The sequence below is a fragment of the Leucoraja erinacea genome, chromosome 4 (assembly GCF_028641065.1).
Source record: "Leucoraja erinacea ecotype New England chromosome 4, Leri_hhj_1, whole genome shotgun sequence".
NCBI lineage: Eukaryota > Metazoa > Chordata > Chondrichthyes > Rajiformes > Rajidae > Leucoraja > Leucoraja erinaceus.
Genome location: NC_073380.1, coordinates 80017869 through 80035535, shown reverse-complemented (window position 1 = coordinate 80035535; position 17667 = coordinate 80017869). Strand labels below are relative to the sequence as shown.

General features: G+C 38.3%; 1 protein-coding gene across 2 annotated transcripts in view; it reads right to left on the bottom strand.

The window, feature by feature from the left end:
* Positions 1–904: 904 nt before the first annotated feature.
* The window catches only part of LOC129696580 (activin receptor type-1-like), a 37414-nt gene continuing 20651 nt past the window's right edge, over positions 905–17667 (bottom strand). For both annotated transcript variants that reach the window (XM_055634624.1, XM_055634623.1), the window contains exons 6-11: positions 13224–13323; positions 9761–9907; positions 7610–7885; positions 7327–7524; positions 5083–5213; positions 905–2868 (exon numbers count right to left, since the gene is read on the bottom strand). In XM_055634624.1, coding sequence (XP_055490599.1) covers positions 2734–2868; positions 5083–5213; positions 7327–7524; positions 7610–7885; positions 9761–9907; positions 13224–13323 — 987 coding nt within the window. In that variant the 3' untranslated portion in view covers positions 905–2733. The remainder of the gene's footprint in view (positions 2869–5082; positions 5214–7326; positions 7525–7609; positions 7886–9760; positions 9908–13223; positions 13324–17667) is intronic.

Genomic DNA, 17667 nt, shown 5'->3' with positions numbered 1-17667 from the left:
GCAGCACTCACTCTTCTGATCGAAGTGAACCTTCCTCATACTAAGTACACATGGTGCCAGGTATGATCAGACTTGGATCTGATGTCTCAGATGGGCAATTCCAGAATTCAACTTTTGAGCCACATGACTGAACTAATGGGCCACTACTGTCCTTGTAATCACGTCCTCCCTCTCTATTTGATGTTGAGATGGCTGTTGCTGGCAAAAACCACATTTATGGCCCAACCCTAATGCAATTTGAGATGGCGGTAAGCTCCTGCAGTAAGGTGAAGGTACTTCCACAATACCATTCAGTTGGGAGCTCTTAGATTTTGACCTACTGATAAAAAGAGAACAGTGAAATATTTCCACGTTAGGATAATGAGCCACATTGAAAGGAAAATCTGAAGGGATTGCATTCACTTTATTCTTGGTGGTGAACTTTTAGGATTTGATGCAACATTAAAAAAAAAAAACCCAAACTGCTGCTCACTGGAGCCAGGATGCAGATAGTTAACAGGTGCCAACTTAAGCAAGTTTTTGTCCTACTAGTTGTTCACTCGATACTCATCTAGGCAAGTGGACAGTCTGGTTTGTAGAAGGTGGAACTCTCTTGGGAAATCTAAAAGGACAGGCAGCTACTGCAGACTATCCAACACCAGACCAACTCCTATAGCCACAATATTGTTTGATTGGTCAATGTTTCTCTAGATGACATTTCGCTGGATGATGGAGCACCTTTCATCTCTTTACACAGCAGTCTTTTAAGTGAAACTATGCCCAAAAAATAGAAATTTGATTGATTATTTGGAATCCTTCACAAGGCAAACTATGCTGGTTAATAACATACAAGTAATCTAATGTTTGCTCCAGGGAACAAATTACATTTTATCCAATGTAAATAATAGCTTTGAAATTGTACATCTCACAGTATTGCAGAATGGCTTTTAATGATGTCACCCTTTATACATTTATTATTCCAAAATGTGCTCTTCCAGCATCCTGTTGATAAATGAATGCTGAATAATGTAAGCAAAGACATCAATGTATAACACACAGGACATTTTTATTAATGATTTCCGAGTTAAATGAAAAAACTTTTGAGATTGGTGTATTTTTAAAATAGCAAAAAATTGCACCAGTCCTAGGAATTAAGGCTTAAATAATGTTTCTATGCGTGAACACTGAAACTTGAACTGTAGTTGTTGCATCTTATAATGCAGCACTAAATAAATGTGACATAGTAGTAAATATTGCTCATAATTGTTTTGTTTAGAAGTTACTTTTTAAATGGAAACTGTAGGCAACCAGATTACAAAGCATAGTGTGAGACGTTAATTTAGGCTGCAGCTATGGATGATGCTTTGTGCGCAGAATTGCAGGAATATTCGGTTTTAAAATGCAATTATTGCTTTTTGAAAACAAACACACTTTAGTGGTAATATTACAGTGCAATAATGATATTTGTTGCACAATTCACCAAATGGTAAAGCACCTCAAATGTCCCAAATGAAATGAACCTATATCCTAATGCAAATGCTTTAACATAAAATAACCCAGTAAGCCCTTTCTTTCAAACTACATATACGTTGAGTGCTTTGTGAGTCATTGCACAAATTAAGATACATAATAACAAAAAGGCAACACAGCAGGCTGCATACATTTACATTAAAAACCATATTAGTGTTCTATTACTGTATTTTTCCTTGAAGTAACTGCGGCCATTTTCCTGATCTTCCAACACTATATAAGGAAGCAATGTTTGAAGATTTTAGACCTTTCCTGTACAATATCCTTATTAGTGTTTGTCACTTTGCACCAGAAGGAAATTAATAATTTCCTTTACTTGACATGGTCATTTGTATTCCAGGAAGACTAGTTACAGGAGTGTTTTGACCATGATTAAGTTAAATAATTTGAGCACTTAACAAAGATGAATCATAATCTTCTCAATGTAGTTAATGAGAAAATCAGAGGCCTATCAAGTCTCTGTATGTTACTAGATAAAAGAAAGAAATAGAACAAATTCTAAACTGTAATTCAAAAGACAATGTTACTTCCTATGATGAAAATATAAAAAATAATCTTACATTTTGGATACAGCACCAAAGGCAAACCATACAATCTGCATAAACATTAGTTTTAAAATGATACACATTCCACTGTGGAAAGTATTCTGTAGCTCATCTGTGTAACTTAACCTTAAAGAACTATCTCTAGTGTCAAGGCACCACCACAATTCACTGGTGTATATGTCTTCCTGTCACATTAAAACATAAGGGCCACTGTAGTTTTACATTATAATAACCATTAAATGGTTCATGTATTCCTGTAACAAAGCCATCATGTCTTGCCTATTCATAATGAAAACCTGCATGCTATTTTACAGACTGAATATAAATACACAGGCCAGGGCTATTGCAGCCTACTTGATAATTGTACAGCAATGCAAAAAAAAAATTAGTGCAAATAAAATCCCCTTCCAAATAGAATTCAAGTTAGAGTGTGGCCAGTGAATATGCGACCACTCTGACTTTTATTTGCATCAAGAGGAACAGCCATGGTTGAGTGATTGGTCTGGTTAAAGACAATGATTCATCTGCCATAAAACCATGGTGCCCTTGCTGACACCGATACTGCCATATGTTTAACTGTAAAAACAGAATAACGGACAGTTTGAGATCTGCTTTTCATCCTAGCTAGTAGATCTCGTACATTTGGTGACAATGATAAATATCGATTCTCAACCTCCTATCAGCAGTCCATTTTCACTTTCTCTAACGAATTGCTTATTTTCCCTAAAGTCTTTTTGATACGTAATGCAGTGAGCCGCGCCGAAGGATTTTGGTACCAACATTCTTTCATCAGCTTGGCTAGAGCAGACAAGGTCTGAAAGAGAAATGAGTAATGTTATAATGCAGACAGGTTTTTAGTTCAAATTCAGTCTCCCTATTCTGCACGTCAGAACAGCAATGTTCTTGTGAAGGTTGAAAAGACACTCGTGTCCCAGTTGTTCTGGCCATCTTAATTTACATTTCCAGGTCATCTCAACTCCACAAAAGCAATCAATGTCAGTGTGTGAACTGGCACAAGCTTCAATACTTGGAAGAAGGCAGGAGAGTTGATTAAGGCAAGTGGAACTCCTGAAAAGCTACGAAGATAGGAATAACACGCCCGTTTCTTCTTTCCATTCCAATGTTAAAAGAATTTATGACTTCTATTTTTAGCCCAGTTCAGCAGTGGTGATCATTATTTTGGCAAAGATTAGGTGCAAGACCTCATTTGATACAAAATGCTCCCATTTCTGCAGCAAAGGCAATTTCCACCAGTTTCCAAATCATTTCTATCCATACCGCACGTTAGCTCGTCAGATCAGGCCGACCATCCAAACTGTGCTTAACATGCCTGCTTTAATATAATCTATAATTCACTCTCAGTACACCCCTGGCTTTCTCTTACTTAGTGTTCTTGCTTGATTTCTTGGCTCCAGTTCTCTGACACAATCCTTCAGCATTTCATCAACCGCATCCCAGCCACGATTGTGGTGAATCATCAGCTAAATCAAGCAGTCCCAAAGTTTTTCCTTCCGTCTGCTCCCTTCAGCATAGACAGACGGCACATTGCCCCCAGCATCTTAGTCAGAAGCCGAGCATCACAGCAAATGTTAGCCACCAATAAAATTACTTCCATTTGAACATCACATATCTTATGCGGAAACATTCACTAACGGGTTGGCTTATTTACCATAATTGCTTTAATGGATCGTTCCTAAGTTCCACCCTCGCTATTAGTACCACAATACCTTGCTTTCCTAGCCTTATTCAGCAATCACCAGTGACCTTGTCAGCAGCTCGTCACTCGACACATCCATGTCAAAATCCCTGCTGCGAGATTGCCCTTTTTTGTTAGCCTAAATGTCTCTGCGTACCATCTGCTCTTCCAACATTAGTAGAACCCCTTGCATGTCCTCCCCTCAACGACACTGGTGCTAGAGATTTAATTTACTCAGTGCCACTGTCTCACCACCGCAAAGCATACTTATTTAAGTCTTGGCTATGGTCTAGGACGTCAATTCTCCTCTTGCCAATTTTCTGATTTTTGGTTATTTCCAATTCCAAATGATCCACGTGATAGTACAATTCACATTTTGAACTTATTGTTGGTGGAATCATTAAAGGATGGATCCATTGTTTGTGGAATCATTAAAAGGACAAAAACAATGCTTGAAATGAATGAGAGAACAAAATAGAATAGGCAAAACATTCACTTGTGGGCCCAAAGAGCAGGAATGTTCCAGCTAGGAAAGGATATCAGATCCGAAGGGCATCTGTGAGATGCAAAACATTTCTTGCCACATGGTACATTATTTACTTCACTGGACAATGAGAACACAAATAAAAAGTATTTTAAGTGGGGAAAGGCAAGAAATGTAGGACTGAGATCATTTTTTTTTTCATTTAAACGGTTATAAATCTCAGGGTGCCAAATGGTTGGGATAATCAAAATACAAATTATATATTTTTGAATTTGAAGGGAATTAAGAGGACAGCACAAAAATATCTGAATGGTGGAACACGCTGAAAGGGCTGCATTGCCTGGGATTTCTTATACTTTTACTACATAATTGATGGTGTTAATCCAAAATACTTAAGATGGTTATATTGGCCGTTTCAACTCTGTCATCTACCAAGTTTTTGTGGTTTCATCCACAGACTAATTAAACATTTAGAAATCACTGGCAGCCAAATGCTTCAGAACTGCTCTTGTTTGGTTAATCCAAATAGTTTCCAGGCCGCCACATATGCTTTTTATGCACACGCACATGTGATTTTTAGACACAGGATTGATTCTTTGGATCAGCAGAAACTGAAATACTGGAGGCAACTTAGTTGAAAATAAGTGACATTTGGCTTTCAGTAACGTTCAATAGATGAAAATACAAAAGCGGACAATGGAAAAGAACAGATTGTGAGAGAGCGTGAGGGAATAGAAAAACTTAGTACATATATGATTGTAATACTTAGCAAATAGAATAAGATGAAATACCCTGAAACAAAACGGTTGAATTGAATTATCATTTAAAACAAAGAGTATTGAACTCACAGGGTCAGAGAACCATCTGTTAGGAATATTTGGTCTTTGCTGTTCCACACACACAATTTTCCGCATATCTTCAAAGCTAGGGTCATTCGGTACCAGATCATAAAATGGGGGCTTGTATTCCTCTGCAATCCCTGCAAAAGAAAGAACTTGAACTCTAAGCAAATTAAATTTAGATTTCACATTGCAAGATAATCCAAAATAAACCTGACAATCTAAAAAGGATTTTAGTTTAGTTTAGAAATACAGCACGGAAACAGGCCCTTCGCCACTGTGCCACAATTAAGTTGATTGTGTGAATCCATGGGACAGAGGATCCCTTGCCCTTGGTCAGGGATCCTTGTTCATAATCGTGCCCCAAAACAACAGTGGTTTCAACTACTGAGTAGCCAATTTGTTCAACACCGAAGCAGAGAATCCCACCTGATTTGCACTCTTAACTGACATAGTTCATCTCATCAAAGTCTCCAATAGAACCTTGATATTGGCGGGAGGGGGGGTAATGACATTTGCATTTCAGTTACTGACTTCAAACAAAATGCATACGAATGCATATTTATTGCTCACCCAACATTGCTAAAATAGCTCATCTCATCATTGTTATTTTTCAAATTGTGGGAGCTCCCAACATACAAACTGATTACTCTCTCCGTTGCAATAGTGTCTAAACTTCAAAAATAACTCATTGCAAAAGACATCTGGCCAGCCCAAAAGTATGCAGAAAGTGCTATGTGTGTGTGTGTAAACATATAAATGTAATGTCCGTTCATGGAGGCTATACACATGCACATCACAGCTGTATCAACCCAGTTCTCTGAATACAGGCGTGGATCAGATTTTAGCAAACTTTTATACTCAGGATGACCAGAACAATGACAGTATAGCTTCAGTCACAATGTCTGTTCAAACCGTGATGCCAAACTTACGGCGATTTTTGTGATTTTTGGCCCTTACTCAGAGTCCCCCTCCGCTGGGCAGGACAAGAGGATTTTTCCCATCGATAAAATGTGTTGCCTTTGGTTTGAAAGTGCTAAAGCGGTATTGCCTTTGGTTTGAAAGTGCTAAAGTTGTGTTGCCTTTGATTTGAAAGTGCTAAAGTTGTGTTGCCTTTGGTTTGAAATTGCTAAAGCTGTGTTGCCTATGATTTGAAAGTGCTAAAACTGCCGTGCCTAATTAAAGCTGCCATGCCTAATTTAAGCTACCTTGCCTAATTAAAGCTACCTTGCCTAATTAAAGCTACCTTGCCTAATTAAAGCTCCCTTGCCTAATTAAAGTTGCCTTCTATATAATTAAAAATCTAATCTTGACCACTTCCTGTTTGCGCTTTATATTGATTTTAGAAAAAACGCTACCATGTACGGCTGTGATTGTTGGCCATCTTACTCAGCCCCCCTCCACTCATCAAGTGCCAAGGATTTTTCCCATCGATTAAAAATAAAACAGTTATTAGTGTTTAAAAAATGTTGAGATTCTCTCTCCTGTCAATCACACCATGAAGGCCACGCCCGCGCTGGTGGAAGGGGGACTATAAAACCAGGAACTGTGGGCGTGGCTCAGTCTCTGCAAGATGATGGAGGGAGAGGTCACGACTCGCTGTCTTTAGTGGCCTTGCACCCTGCTTCAAAATGGTATGAAACTGCATTTGAATTTGGTGGCACCCGGCTTGAAATGGAATTTCAAGGAATAGCCGCGCGTCAACTGCGAGCCCACCAGCCGTGAGTGAGTGAGCTGTCAGCACAACAGGCTTGAGTGACTGAGCCGCCAGCACAAGAATCCATTCGGCCCACAAGGTCCATACCAGCCCTCTGGAAACCAGTCCCTTCAGCCCACAACACCCATACTAGTGCTCCAGAAAGCCCCCCCCCCTCTTGGCCCCCAATATTGGAATTGGTGGAGAGGTGGAATATTGCGTTGGGGGACCAGCCCTCCCGTGTGATACTGGGACCCAACGGGTTCCACTTAGTCTAGTTCTATACTAAAGTCAGTCTACTGGACTCTAATTCTATTTTCTCTCTTAACCAGTGGTTTTATACTAAGTACTTTCCAACATATGGGAACCATTCAAGAATCTATGGAATTTTGAAATAATTCAAGCAATTTATTGCACTTATGGGAACTACATAAATGTTAAGCATGTTAAACATTTGTTTTACGAATTTCGTTTTCAGTCCAAGTAACTTATTTTCCTTAAATTCAATTTTATTGAGATAACTAATAATTGAAAAAGAGGTTGGTACTCATGCTTACCATTACTGAATGTTCTTCTGGTCACTTCCCACAAGACCAGTCCAAATGCCCAGATGTCCACGCGTTTGTAGGCATCAAAGCAGTCAACCTGAATTGATTCCTCAAGTACTTCTGGTGCCATATAACGTTTCGTGCCCACTTTAGGATTATTTCCGACGTCTAATTGATTGTTAGTCTGTGAATGCATCACCGCTAACCCTACAAAGAGAGACATTATTAATACAGTTACTGTCATTTAGAGTCCTTCAAAGGACTAGATAATGTGGGACTTCTATGTACTCACCAAGATCAGCAATGCAACAATGCAAGTTCTTTTTTACTAAGATATTTTTGCTTTTCAAATCTCTGTGAGCAATTGCAGGCTTTCCCTCGGTTCCAAAAATTTCATTGTGAAGGTGTACCAGACCGTTGGCTATAGATAAGGCAAAATTCAGACAGACTACAGTATCCACTGTGTTACGTTGCAAATAGTCGTAGAGTGAACCATTTTCATGATAATGAGTGATAAGCCACAGTTGAGTGCTAGAATTCCTTGAGGTCATGTCTGAAGCAATGAAACCTTAAAGAAAATCAAAAGGGCTACAATCAATTTTAAGAACATTAAACAAGATACAAAGATAAATTAAAGCATCAAGGGAAAATTGACAGATATAAAAAGTAGATGGACTCCTATAATACTGTACCAATCCCACATGCTGCTAAATTATCTCAGTCACATTTTGTTCATTTAAAAACCTTTCCATCCTTCCTTATGATGATTAATTGGACCTTTCCAATACAATCTCATCATTCCCAATTATTTCTTAGCTTTCCACCATTTCTATTACCTACCTTTTAAACATTGTCTAACATTTTTGAAACGACCATCCTATCTTAAACCATAATTCTGAAAATATTTTATCTGCATTGGAAGCATTACTGTAACAAACAAAATCCATTGTGGTCTGATGTAATTTGAATTTGGGCAGATACACTGTAAATTGCTTGATTGTAATCATGTATAGTCTTTTCACTAGCACACAAGAGCTTTTCACTGTAACGAGGTATGTGACAATAAACTAAACTAAACAGAAACTCTACAATATTAACAGACAAACCTTGTCACATAATTTTCATAACCAATTGTGTAATTTAAAGATTAAAAATAAAGCCAATATATGATATGCCAAAGTAATCCAAAGTCAGCACCCGAGCCAGAATATAATCATTAACAGCTAGTTGGCGACTTGACACTTTTCACATTATTTGACAATTTTGTCTTGTTTATGCAAGGAATTTGCACCATAATCTTGCTTTTGTTTAACTCCCTAATAAAAGAGCGGACAATGACAAGATGAGAAAAGACTGTGGAGTGAGAGGCAGGTTTTTAATTGACAATATATATGGATGGTTATCTGGAAATTATTTATTTTTGTGGAGGTACCTGCATTCCAACAAATGCAACCAAATCATTTACAATCAAAAAGATGACCTACTGCAAGTTATTATTAAATCACAGGTCTTTAAGTTCACAGGGTATTGTCGATTCAAATGTAAACAACACAATTTAAAGTATTAATAAAGCGTGCTTATAGAAATACTGTAGCCACACACCCCAAAGGAAATTTGGCAACCAGTACGTGATTGCTTGAAAGACAGCAAACAAATTGGTGATGACCTATCGTTTAACTGGAGAGATACATGCATTGGAATTTAGGGTTAGAATTATTACATGCTTACCAAATTGGAAGGAAAATTATTGCTTCATAGAGTTTCAAAGATGATTTGCCACTTACAGTACTGTATTTTTCTGGTTGGGAACACTGATTCTGCTGCATCCGCTTTGGTTATGCCTTCGTATTTCTATCCACCAATTTGTTTTGTTTGTGGGTGGAGTTTGATAGTATGGTAGGGAAGGGTGTACAGCAAAATTTCTCACGATTTGTACATGGAATATAGACAGGACGAGTTCACGTTTGTGTGAGTATCAAAACCAGCAGGGCTTATACCGATATTTAGTTGTTGGACAATATTTCTTCCACTACCGATGGCACCCATGGCATTTGATCCATTGCTTGTGATAACTGGTATTGGTATCTGAAGTTGCAGATTATCTTCTGTTTTACATTCACTGTTGTGAATGAGAAACATTTAATTTCTACTATTTAGCGATGGTTTTCAACATAGCTTAAATTTCTAACTTCCACGGGGATGCTTACCCGATTCAGAAATTTGCACATGCAACAAGTTTTATCCAAAGATGCCAGAAAATGATTTAAAAGCATGATTTTACAAGGTAGTGGGTTGTAGACATATTTTTTACCTGAATGATACAAAATGGCATCACCTTTTCAATTCTGTTCGCTAACCAACGTGCGTTACAGTATTTTGCATCGTACAATAAAATAAAGCAATTACGTTGAATTTATAATGGTGCATATGAATTATTTCTCACCTAATATGTTCTCATGGCGAAGAAGAACCGTATTATAAATTTCAGTCTCTCGAAACCAGGATTTCTCATCTCGAGATGAGAAGATTTTTACAGCAACACTTTCACCTTGCCACTGGCCTCTCCAAACTTCTCCATAGCGCCCCTTTCCTGTTTCAGAAGGGTGGGGGAAGACAGGGTTTAAAAAAGTTTTAATTTTGTTCACTGATTCCAGAAACCATATCTCCATTCAGTTGTGAAGAGAGATATTGTAAACCTGTCAAGTTAGCACTGTCTAAGCTCAATTAAAGTGGAATCTAAACTAATAGAATTGATGGGAACCACTTTCAATCTCGACACCCCAAGCCCTCACAACCTTCTGATGGATTAATCAAACTACACACATTAACAATAAGGGCCGCGGTCTGCACCCATACTCCAGCACCAGGCATGGCTCACCCGCCACCCCCGGATCCGGGAACCCACCTTGAGTGGGAGCCTCGTCCCCAAGGACTGGGAATCGGAGATGAGGGAAGAGGCAGTTGGTGATGGATGCAAGAACAAAGGGTCAGTCAGAAGGACCGGGGTCTTGCCTTCCGTGCCCTCACGGTCGGCTGCGGGAGGCGCTCCAGGGGCACGAAGGCTGAAAGTGGTTAGGCAAGGACAGGCACGGGTTTGCTGGACGATCCGGATCATGGCGACGGCTGCAACGGGCCTTTATGGCCAGCTGCAGTTGGGACTTTGAAAATGGCGCCAAAGCATGACAACTCTTGCATATGATCTCAGTAAGCTCTTTCTAGGCATTCTGTACTTATTCGGGGATTGTAGTGAAACTGAATCTGATCTCACTTGACTGAACTTCATTTGCTACATCATATGGTAGAGGATTGACATTAGTGGTTATATTTTATAAAATTCCAGGAAATATTCTTCAAATCACCAGCCTTGGATAACTGGTGCAGTCCATGTCCATGATGTACTGAAGCCATTTTACCTGTTTTTGCAATGTTTGGTGATAACCAAGTCTTTCCAGGATACATGCTACAGTGCCCTCCATAATGTTTAGGACAACGATCCATCATTTATTTATTTGCCTCTGTTTATACATGGTCCCTCCATTTCAGGGCACCATAATGTTTGGGACACATGGCTTCACAGCTGTTTGAAATTGCTCAGGTGCGTTTAATTGCCTCCTTAATGCAGGTATAAGAGAGCTCTCAGCACCTAGTCTTTCCTCCAGTCTTTCCATCACCTAAGGAAACTTTTATTGCTGTTTATCAACATGAGGACCAAAGTTGTGCCAATGACAGTCAAAGAAGCCATTATGTGACTGAGAAACAAGAATAAAACTTGAGACATCAGCCAAAAACCTTAGGCTTACCAAAATCAACTGTTTGGAACATCATTAAGAAGAAAGAGAGCACTAGTGAGCTTACTAATCGCAAAAGGACTGGCAGGCCAAGGAAGACCTCCACAGCTGATGACAGAAGAATTCTCTCTATAATAAAGAAAAAATCCCCAGACACATGTCTGACACACCAGAAACACTCTTCAGGAGTCAGGTGTGGATTTGTCAATGACCACTGTCCACAGAAGAGTTCATAAACAGAAATAGAGACTATACTGCAAGATGCAAACCACTGGTTAGCTGCACAAATAGGATGGCCAGGTTAAAGTTTGCCAAGGAGTACTTAAAAGAGCAACCACAGTTCTGGAAAAAGGATGAGACAGATGAGACAAAGATTAACATATCAGAGTGAAGGCAAGAGCAAAGTATGGAGGGGAGAAATTACTGCCCAAGATCCAAAGCATACCACCTCATCTGTGAAATAGTGGCGGGGGTGTTATGGCCTGTGCAGGCGACTTTGAGTCCCTGAAAAGCGCTATATAAATTCAATTTATTATTATGTATGGCTGCTGAAGGTAGTGGCTCACTTATCTTCATTGATGATAAAACTGCTGATGGTATTAGCATAATTAATTCTGAAGTGTATAGACACATCCTATCTGCTCAAGTTCCATCAAGTGCCTCAAAACTCATTGGCCGGCAGCTCATTCTACAGCAAGACAATGATCCCAAACATACTGCTAAAGCACCAAAGGAGTGATTCAAAACTAAAAAATGGTCAATTCTTGAGTGGCCAAGTCAATCACCTGATCTGAATCCAATTGAGCATGCCTTTTATATGCTGAAGAGAAAACTGAAGGGGACTAGCCCCCAAAACAAGCATAAGCTAAAGATGACTGCAATACAGGCCTGGCAGAGCATCACCAGAGAAGACACCCAGCAACTGGCGATGTCCATGAATTGCAGACTGCAAGCAGTCATTGCATGCAAAGGATATGCAACAAAATACTAAACATGACTACTTTCATTTACATGATATTGCTGTGTCCCAAACGCCAAGGTGCCCTGAAATGGGTGGGGTGGGGACTATGGATAAACACTGCTGTAATTTCTACATGGTGAAACCAAAATGTATAAAAAATGCCTTTATTAAAATCAGACAATGTGCACTTTAACCACATGTGATTTTCTCTATTATAAATCTCAAATTGTGGAGTCCAGAGGCAAATAAATAAATGATGGGTCTTTGTCCCAAACATTATGGAGGGCACTGTATGTGGGAATGGAGGAAAATATTTATAGAACACCTTTATTCATTTTCAGACTTTGGTTTTAATTCCTAAATAAGTAGATTGTTAAAACATTTTCACTTCTAGCTTTATTCATTTTTTGAGAAAACATTTGCAGTTCACTTCTTCTGGCCACGACCCATACTAGAGCAATGAAGCCTTTCTGTAAACAGATAGCCTGTCGGGCACTTTTCTTCAACTGTCTGCATTGCAAGATTTGATTTTCCAATGAATCGCATGTCAAAAGTTGTTTATGTATCCCTTTCCAAGACAATCTTTATTGGATGCTCCCACGGCCAAAACATTTCTTGGAAGCTGGCATGCTAAACTAAAATGAGACATTTGTGCAAACATTCAAGCTGTGTGCTTGGCCACCATATAATGAAAAACATTACTTTAGACACTTATTAATACAAGTTTCAAACTCTTGAGTAATATTATAATCATTTAATCAATATACTGTAAATATTAAACCCTCGCAACTAAAATATGAAGGACAAACTATCAATGTATTTTTTAAATGTATTTTTCATCCAATTCTGGATTTTTAAACCTATTAATTTTCTCTGAATGTTGCAAAATTTAAAATTATTCTCTCACTTTTCCCTCAAGCTTCATGCTTACACAACCCAATTTGGAAGCAATGGCTTAAATAAAATACTCGAGTCGTCAAATGCCCAAGTTGTTAAGATTGACAACCAAATCAATCGGATAAGGGGAGGTACATCACAGGTACTCTCCAAATCAAAAGTGTACCCAGCTATTTTGATGACAGCTAATTCTAATAAACAAACTGATATTATTATTTGATAACTTTGATCAAAAGTGGCTGACGTTTTATTTCACGTACCTACACATTCCATCAAGGTAATCTGTCTGGCAACTGTGCGTTGTACCAGAAATGGTAACCCCGATCCACTACCTGACGTACAAGAGTGGTCAAGCATATCCTAAGAATGGAGAATATTAAACATTAATATAGAAACTATCGCTATGATACAGATAAAATTAGAGGTTCTGAGAAATGAAAAGTTAGGCCCAAGTAAACCAGACATAACAGCATTGTTAAATACTGAATAGCAATATGTATGTTCTGATTAATGCCATTCCACTATAATCGTTAAAGATGTAGTTTGCATTTTAATACTCCAACCTCACTTCAAGATTGCTCCTCATTTACATCACCTCTACCAATCCAACAAATCTCACATTTCTACCCTTACCTAGCTATCCCTTGATATAAATATTCTCATTTTAGGGTAATTATACATAGCCTTTACAGGAACATTGAAATCCCTTGTCAAATCAAAAGTGGCTAATTATCACATAGCTTGGTTGCACTTACTACTAATTTATATACTTAGAATGTGTTTGCTTGCATAAGGTAATGTAATGGAAGACAAGGCAGAAGCTGAGGAAAGAAGAACCAGATGGGAGGAAAAAAGTGTGATTAAGAAGGTCTACATTTGACTGTTTCTCTTTCTTTTAAGTGTTGGAAATCAATTCAAAGTAATTTTCAGAACTATGTGAAGAATGGTATTGAAGCTTAGATTATATCTCGATCCAAATAGATCTGGAGTTGCAGATTCTGCATTGAAATGGTTACCACCAGTTCTGCGGGGGAATTTTGCCAAACTCAGTAGTACCCTCAGCCAGCATAGAAACATAGAAAATAGGTGCAGGTGTAGGCCATTCGGCCCTTTGAGCCTGCACCGCCATTCAATATGATCATGGCTGATCATCCAACTCAGCATCTGGAGAATCAAACCTGCCCTAAGTTTTAGTCAGACATAGGATCAAGAGTCTGATTTATACACCATGCAATAAGAGATTGGTTCTTCACTACATTTGCCCTGTTCAGTACATTTCTCTCTCCCTCATTTCCCCTGCTTTGCCCATTATGCTAAATTTCCCCCCAATTTGTTCTTTCCTAAAACCCATTTGTTCACCATCTTTCCACAATCCAATCTTTATGTAGGTTGTAATGTGAAGCCTACTGCTTCATCAGTTGCGAACACTGAAAAAAACTATTGCCTCTATTCTAATTCCTTTATCAGATGATTCTCTCCAGAAACAGTAGGTGGAGTTATTTAACACCATCAAAACTGACATCCTAACCTGCTGATTTTGCAGAAATAGTTTTGTGCAAGGTGTGAAAAGTTCATAATTAAATTTCAATTAAAGCAAAGGAGAAGACGAGAATCAGATTACGTTATTTTAATTATGAAGACATGGTATTTATAACATAAGTATTTAGCAGGTGTAAAGTGCCAGTTGTAATTGTGAGAAAAACTAAATAGCACATGACCAAGGGAATTAAAATATTGCAGAATTCTTAATCATACTTTAACCCATCATTTTTCAAATGTAATCCTATTTAGACTTTAAAAAAATTACTTATAATCTCTCCAATCCGGCCCAGAGTTGTCAGAGAAACGACAACAGCCCAGTGTGCAGACCCTGGTCTCCTGAGTAGGACAACATTCCAGTGGCATTGCAATGTCTGATTATTTATTTATTTATTCAGAAGCCCATAGACATTCCTGCCTGACACCAAGGTCAAATATTTTTCACCCGATGAACTTGGAGTTAAAAGTTTAAGGCCATTGATGCTATCTTCCCTATTGCATTTTCTCAGATTATGTAGGAACATTTTAATTGGCAAAATCGATACAGCTACAACACAAACTCAAATTTAAAACTGAATTTGCAATCTATTCTCAGTTTTCGGCTTTTCACGGACGTGTATACCACGAAAGCCCCACTTACTTCCTGGTTTATTCCCCAATGCTAACGGCTTGATTTTTTCAATCAATATATTGGTCAGAAATAATATTTGCAGAAGAGCTTCTACATCAAATTTACAGAGATTGCAGTTGGGAGTCAGTAGCAATTGTGATGTGAGATTTTTTGGAAATTATAAGAAACTTGGGCAAGTTTGCAGAATAGTTAACCCAAAGAGCCTTACATGCTGCAGAGGCATGATGGGAATAGAGGCCAATGTTGCGACGGTAACATAAATGTCCTGTTAGAAGGGGCAGCGTTTAGATTAGGCAAGTGTTTAGATGCAAGGGATAGCTGGGTGGAGCAAAGATAAACATAGGAAGTTTGTAGACCAGGCTGAGGACAATACAATTGATCACAAGAGGAGTCACTTCATAACAACCATTAACAAAGCAAATGGAGGAATGGTTTCCTAAGCAACGGAAGAAGTTTCAGCCAGCAGAGATTTAAAAAAAAAAACGGCAAAGACTACAAAGAAAAGTGGGTGGCAGGTGAATTATTGCAAAAATGGGAATTTCGCATGGAACTATCGAAAGGCAAAAAGCATAAAATGATGCAAGTGTTTTAAGTCAGTGAAGCACTTTGCGTCCTTTTATAGTGGTTCCGAAACAGTACGATCAAGGCCTTTATAAACCGACTTGTTCTAGAATCTCACCACTGATGCACACATTGTTCTTTGTTTGTTGTCGGAGTCATAATTAAGAGGGAGACTGTGCCCAAAGTGACACCAGTATCTGGGAGCAGGTTAAACACACAAATCTCTCCAATAATTGGCACTGCAAGCAGGGTACCGTACAGGAATGTGGCTTCTATTTGGGTGAATTTGTTTAAATTTTACCACCCATAGTCTGAGGAGTAGATCCCACACTGTCAGAGACCATAAGTTGCAGTACTAAAAGAAGATATCAGCGGGAAAAGATGGAGTGGTTTCAATGCTTGGCAAGATTGCTGTATGAATTAAGACATTAGGTACTGATGCAGAGAAATAAGATACAAAGACAGCGTCTTGGAGAGATATTGTTTAACATTTCATTGGAGCACATGATGTACTGCTTGATGATGACTAATAATAAGAAGAGCATGTACAGATAGTCAGGTATAGAGCAGTGAATTTGGCCACAATTATGGTGAAGGAAGGACAAGATCATTAATGCAGAGAAAAGTAGACACAGGAAAGAGTGTCAGGTTTATAGAAGGATTCAAAATACATGAATTTTTTGTGGATAAGTCAAGGAAATATAACGGTTCCTCTGGAACTGTGTTTGTTGTGGTAGACAAAGGAGGAAAAGTGGTAGATCAGCAAAGGAGGCAGAATGAATAGCCTTGACAGAGGCCCTCAAGTTAGGAACAGGAAAGACAGTAAATATTTATGTATTTTCATTATATATACATATTGCACATGATTATCTGATTGTGTGAGCACAAGGATATGACATCTCGTCTTTATAATTCTGCTCCATTTGGCAGTAAACTATCTTGATGCGGGAAGACGGAGAAGTCAGAGCCGATACCTATTATCAGTGTTGATTACCTATTATCCTGCAATATGCCCCGAGTTTCAATCAAAAAAAAAACAAATTGTGAAAATGACACTGTTTTCATTGAAGAGAAACTACAGTGTGATCCAATTTGTGATTGACAACTAACTGTCAAATAACGAACCACCATCGTGATTGAAAGTCCTTGGACTGGATTTCATTCGTTAGTTCAATTGGATAAGTTTTAACCATCTACAAATAAAATGTTATTTAGGATTTGACATCCAGCAGGCCAGGCTTGCAGAATGCATCCCTTGAGTTAACCATTGCAACCATGGCATTAATGCAGATGATAGTGACACAGTGGGAACAAATTTCATCACCAAAGGGTGAGGCTGGCCCTGTCAGATCTAGTATCAAACGTCAGAGCGCCACGTTGACCAAGTTATTTCCAAGACTTACAGAGATTTGTTCCGACCAGTGATGAAGCCAATGTAGTATAGATAGGCTGAGAAAAGCTACACACATAAACAGGGGTCTGTGTTGTTTCTTGTGCTGAAAATGTGTGTCAAATTTTGAATCTAGGCTCCCAATTACATTTCTAACCTTCATGGATTAAAAACATGAGCAAAAGTAAAGGTTGATCTATCTGCTTTAAACTTCTTCAGGGATTGTATCTGAAGTGGGGAAATTATAAACTATATACAATTCAAGAAAGCTTACTACAGTAATGTACATTAATAGAAGGATTCAAAATACATTGTAATGATATACTGATGTATATCAGATGGTATACTGATATGTAATTTAATAAACATATGTGGAAAAAGTCTTTAACAATATTTGACGATCCAACTAGGTTCCTCAAGCCTCTTCTGTCATGGTTACAGCTGATCTGATCTTTGCTATAACTTCACTTAAGGCAGGTGTTCTGAAAAAAAACATTCTAATTGTAAATTGTGCTAGTCCATTTTTAAAAATAGATATCTGAAGGGATAATTTTGTTTCGCTGGTATAAAATTTAGTTCCACA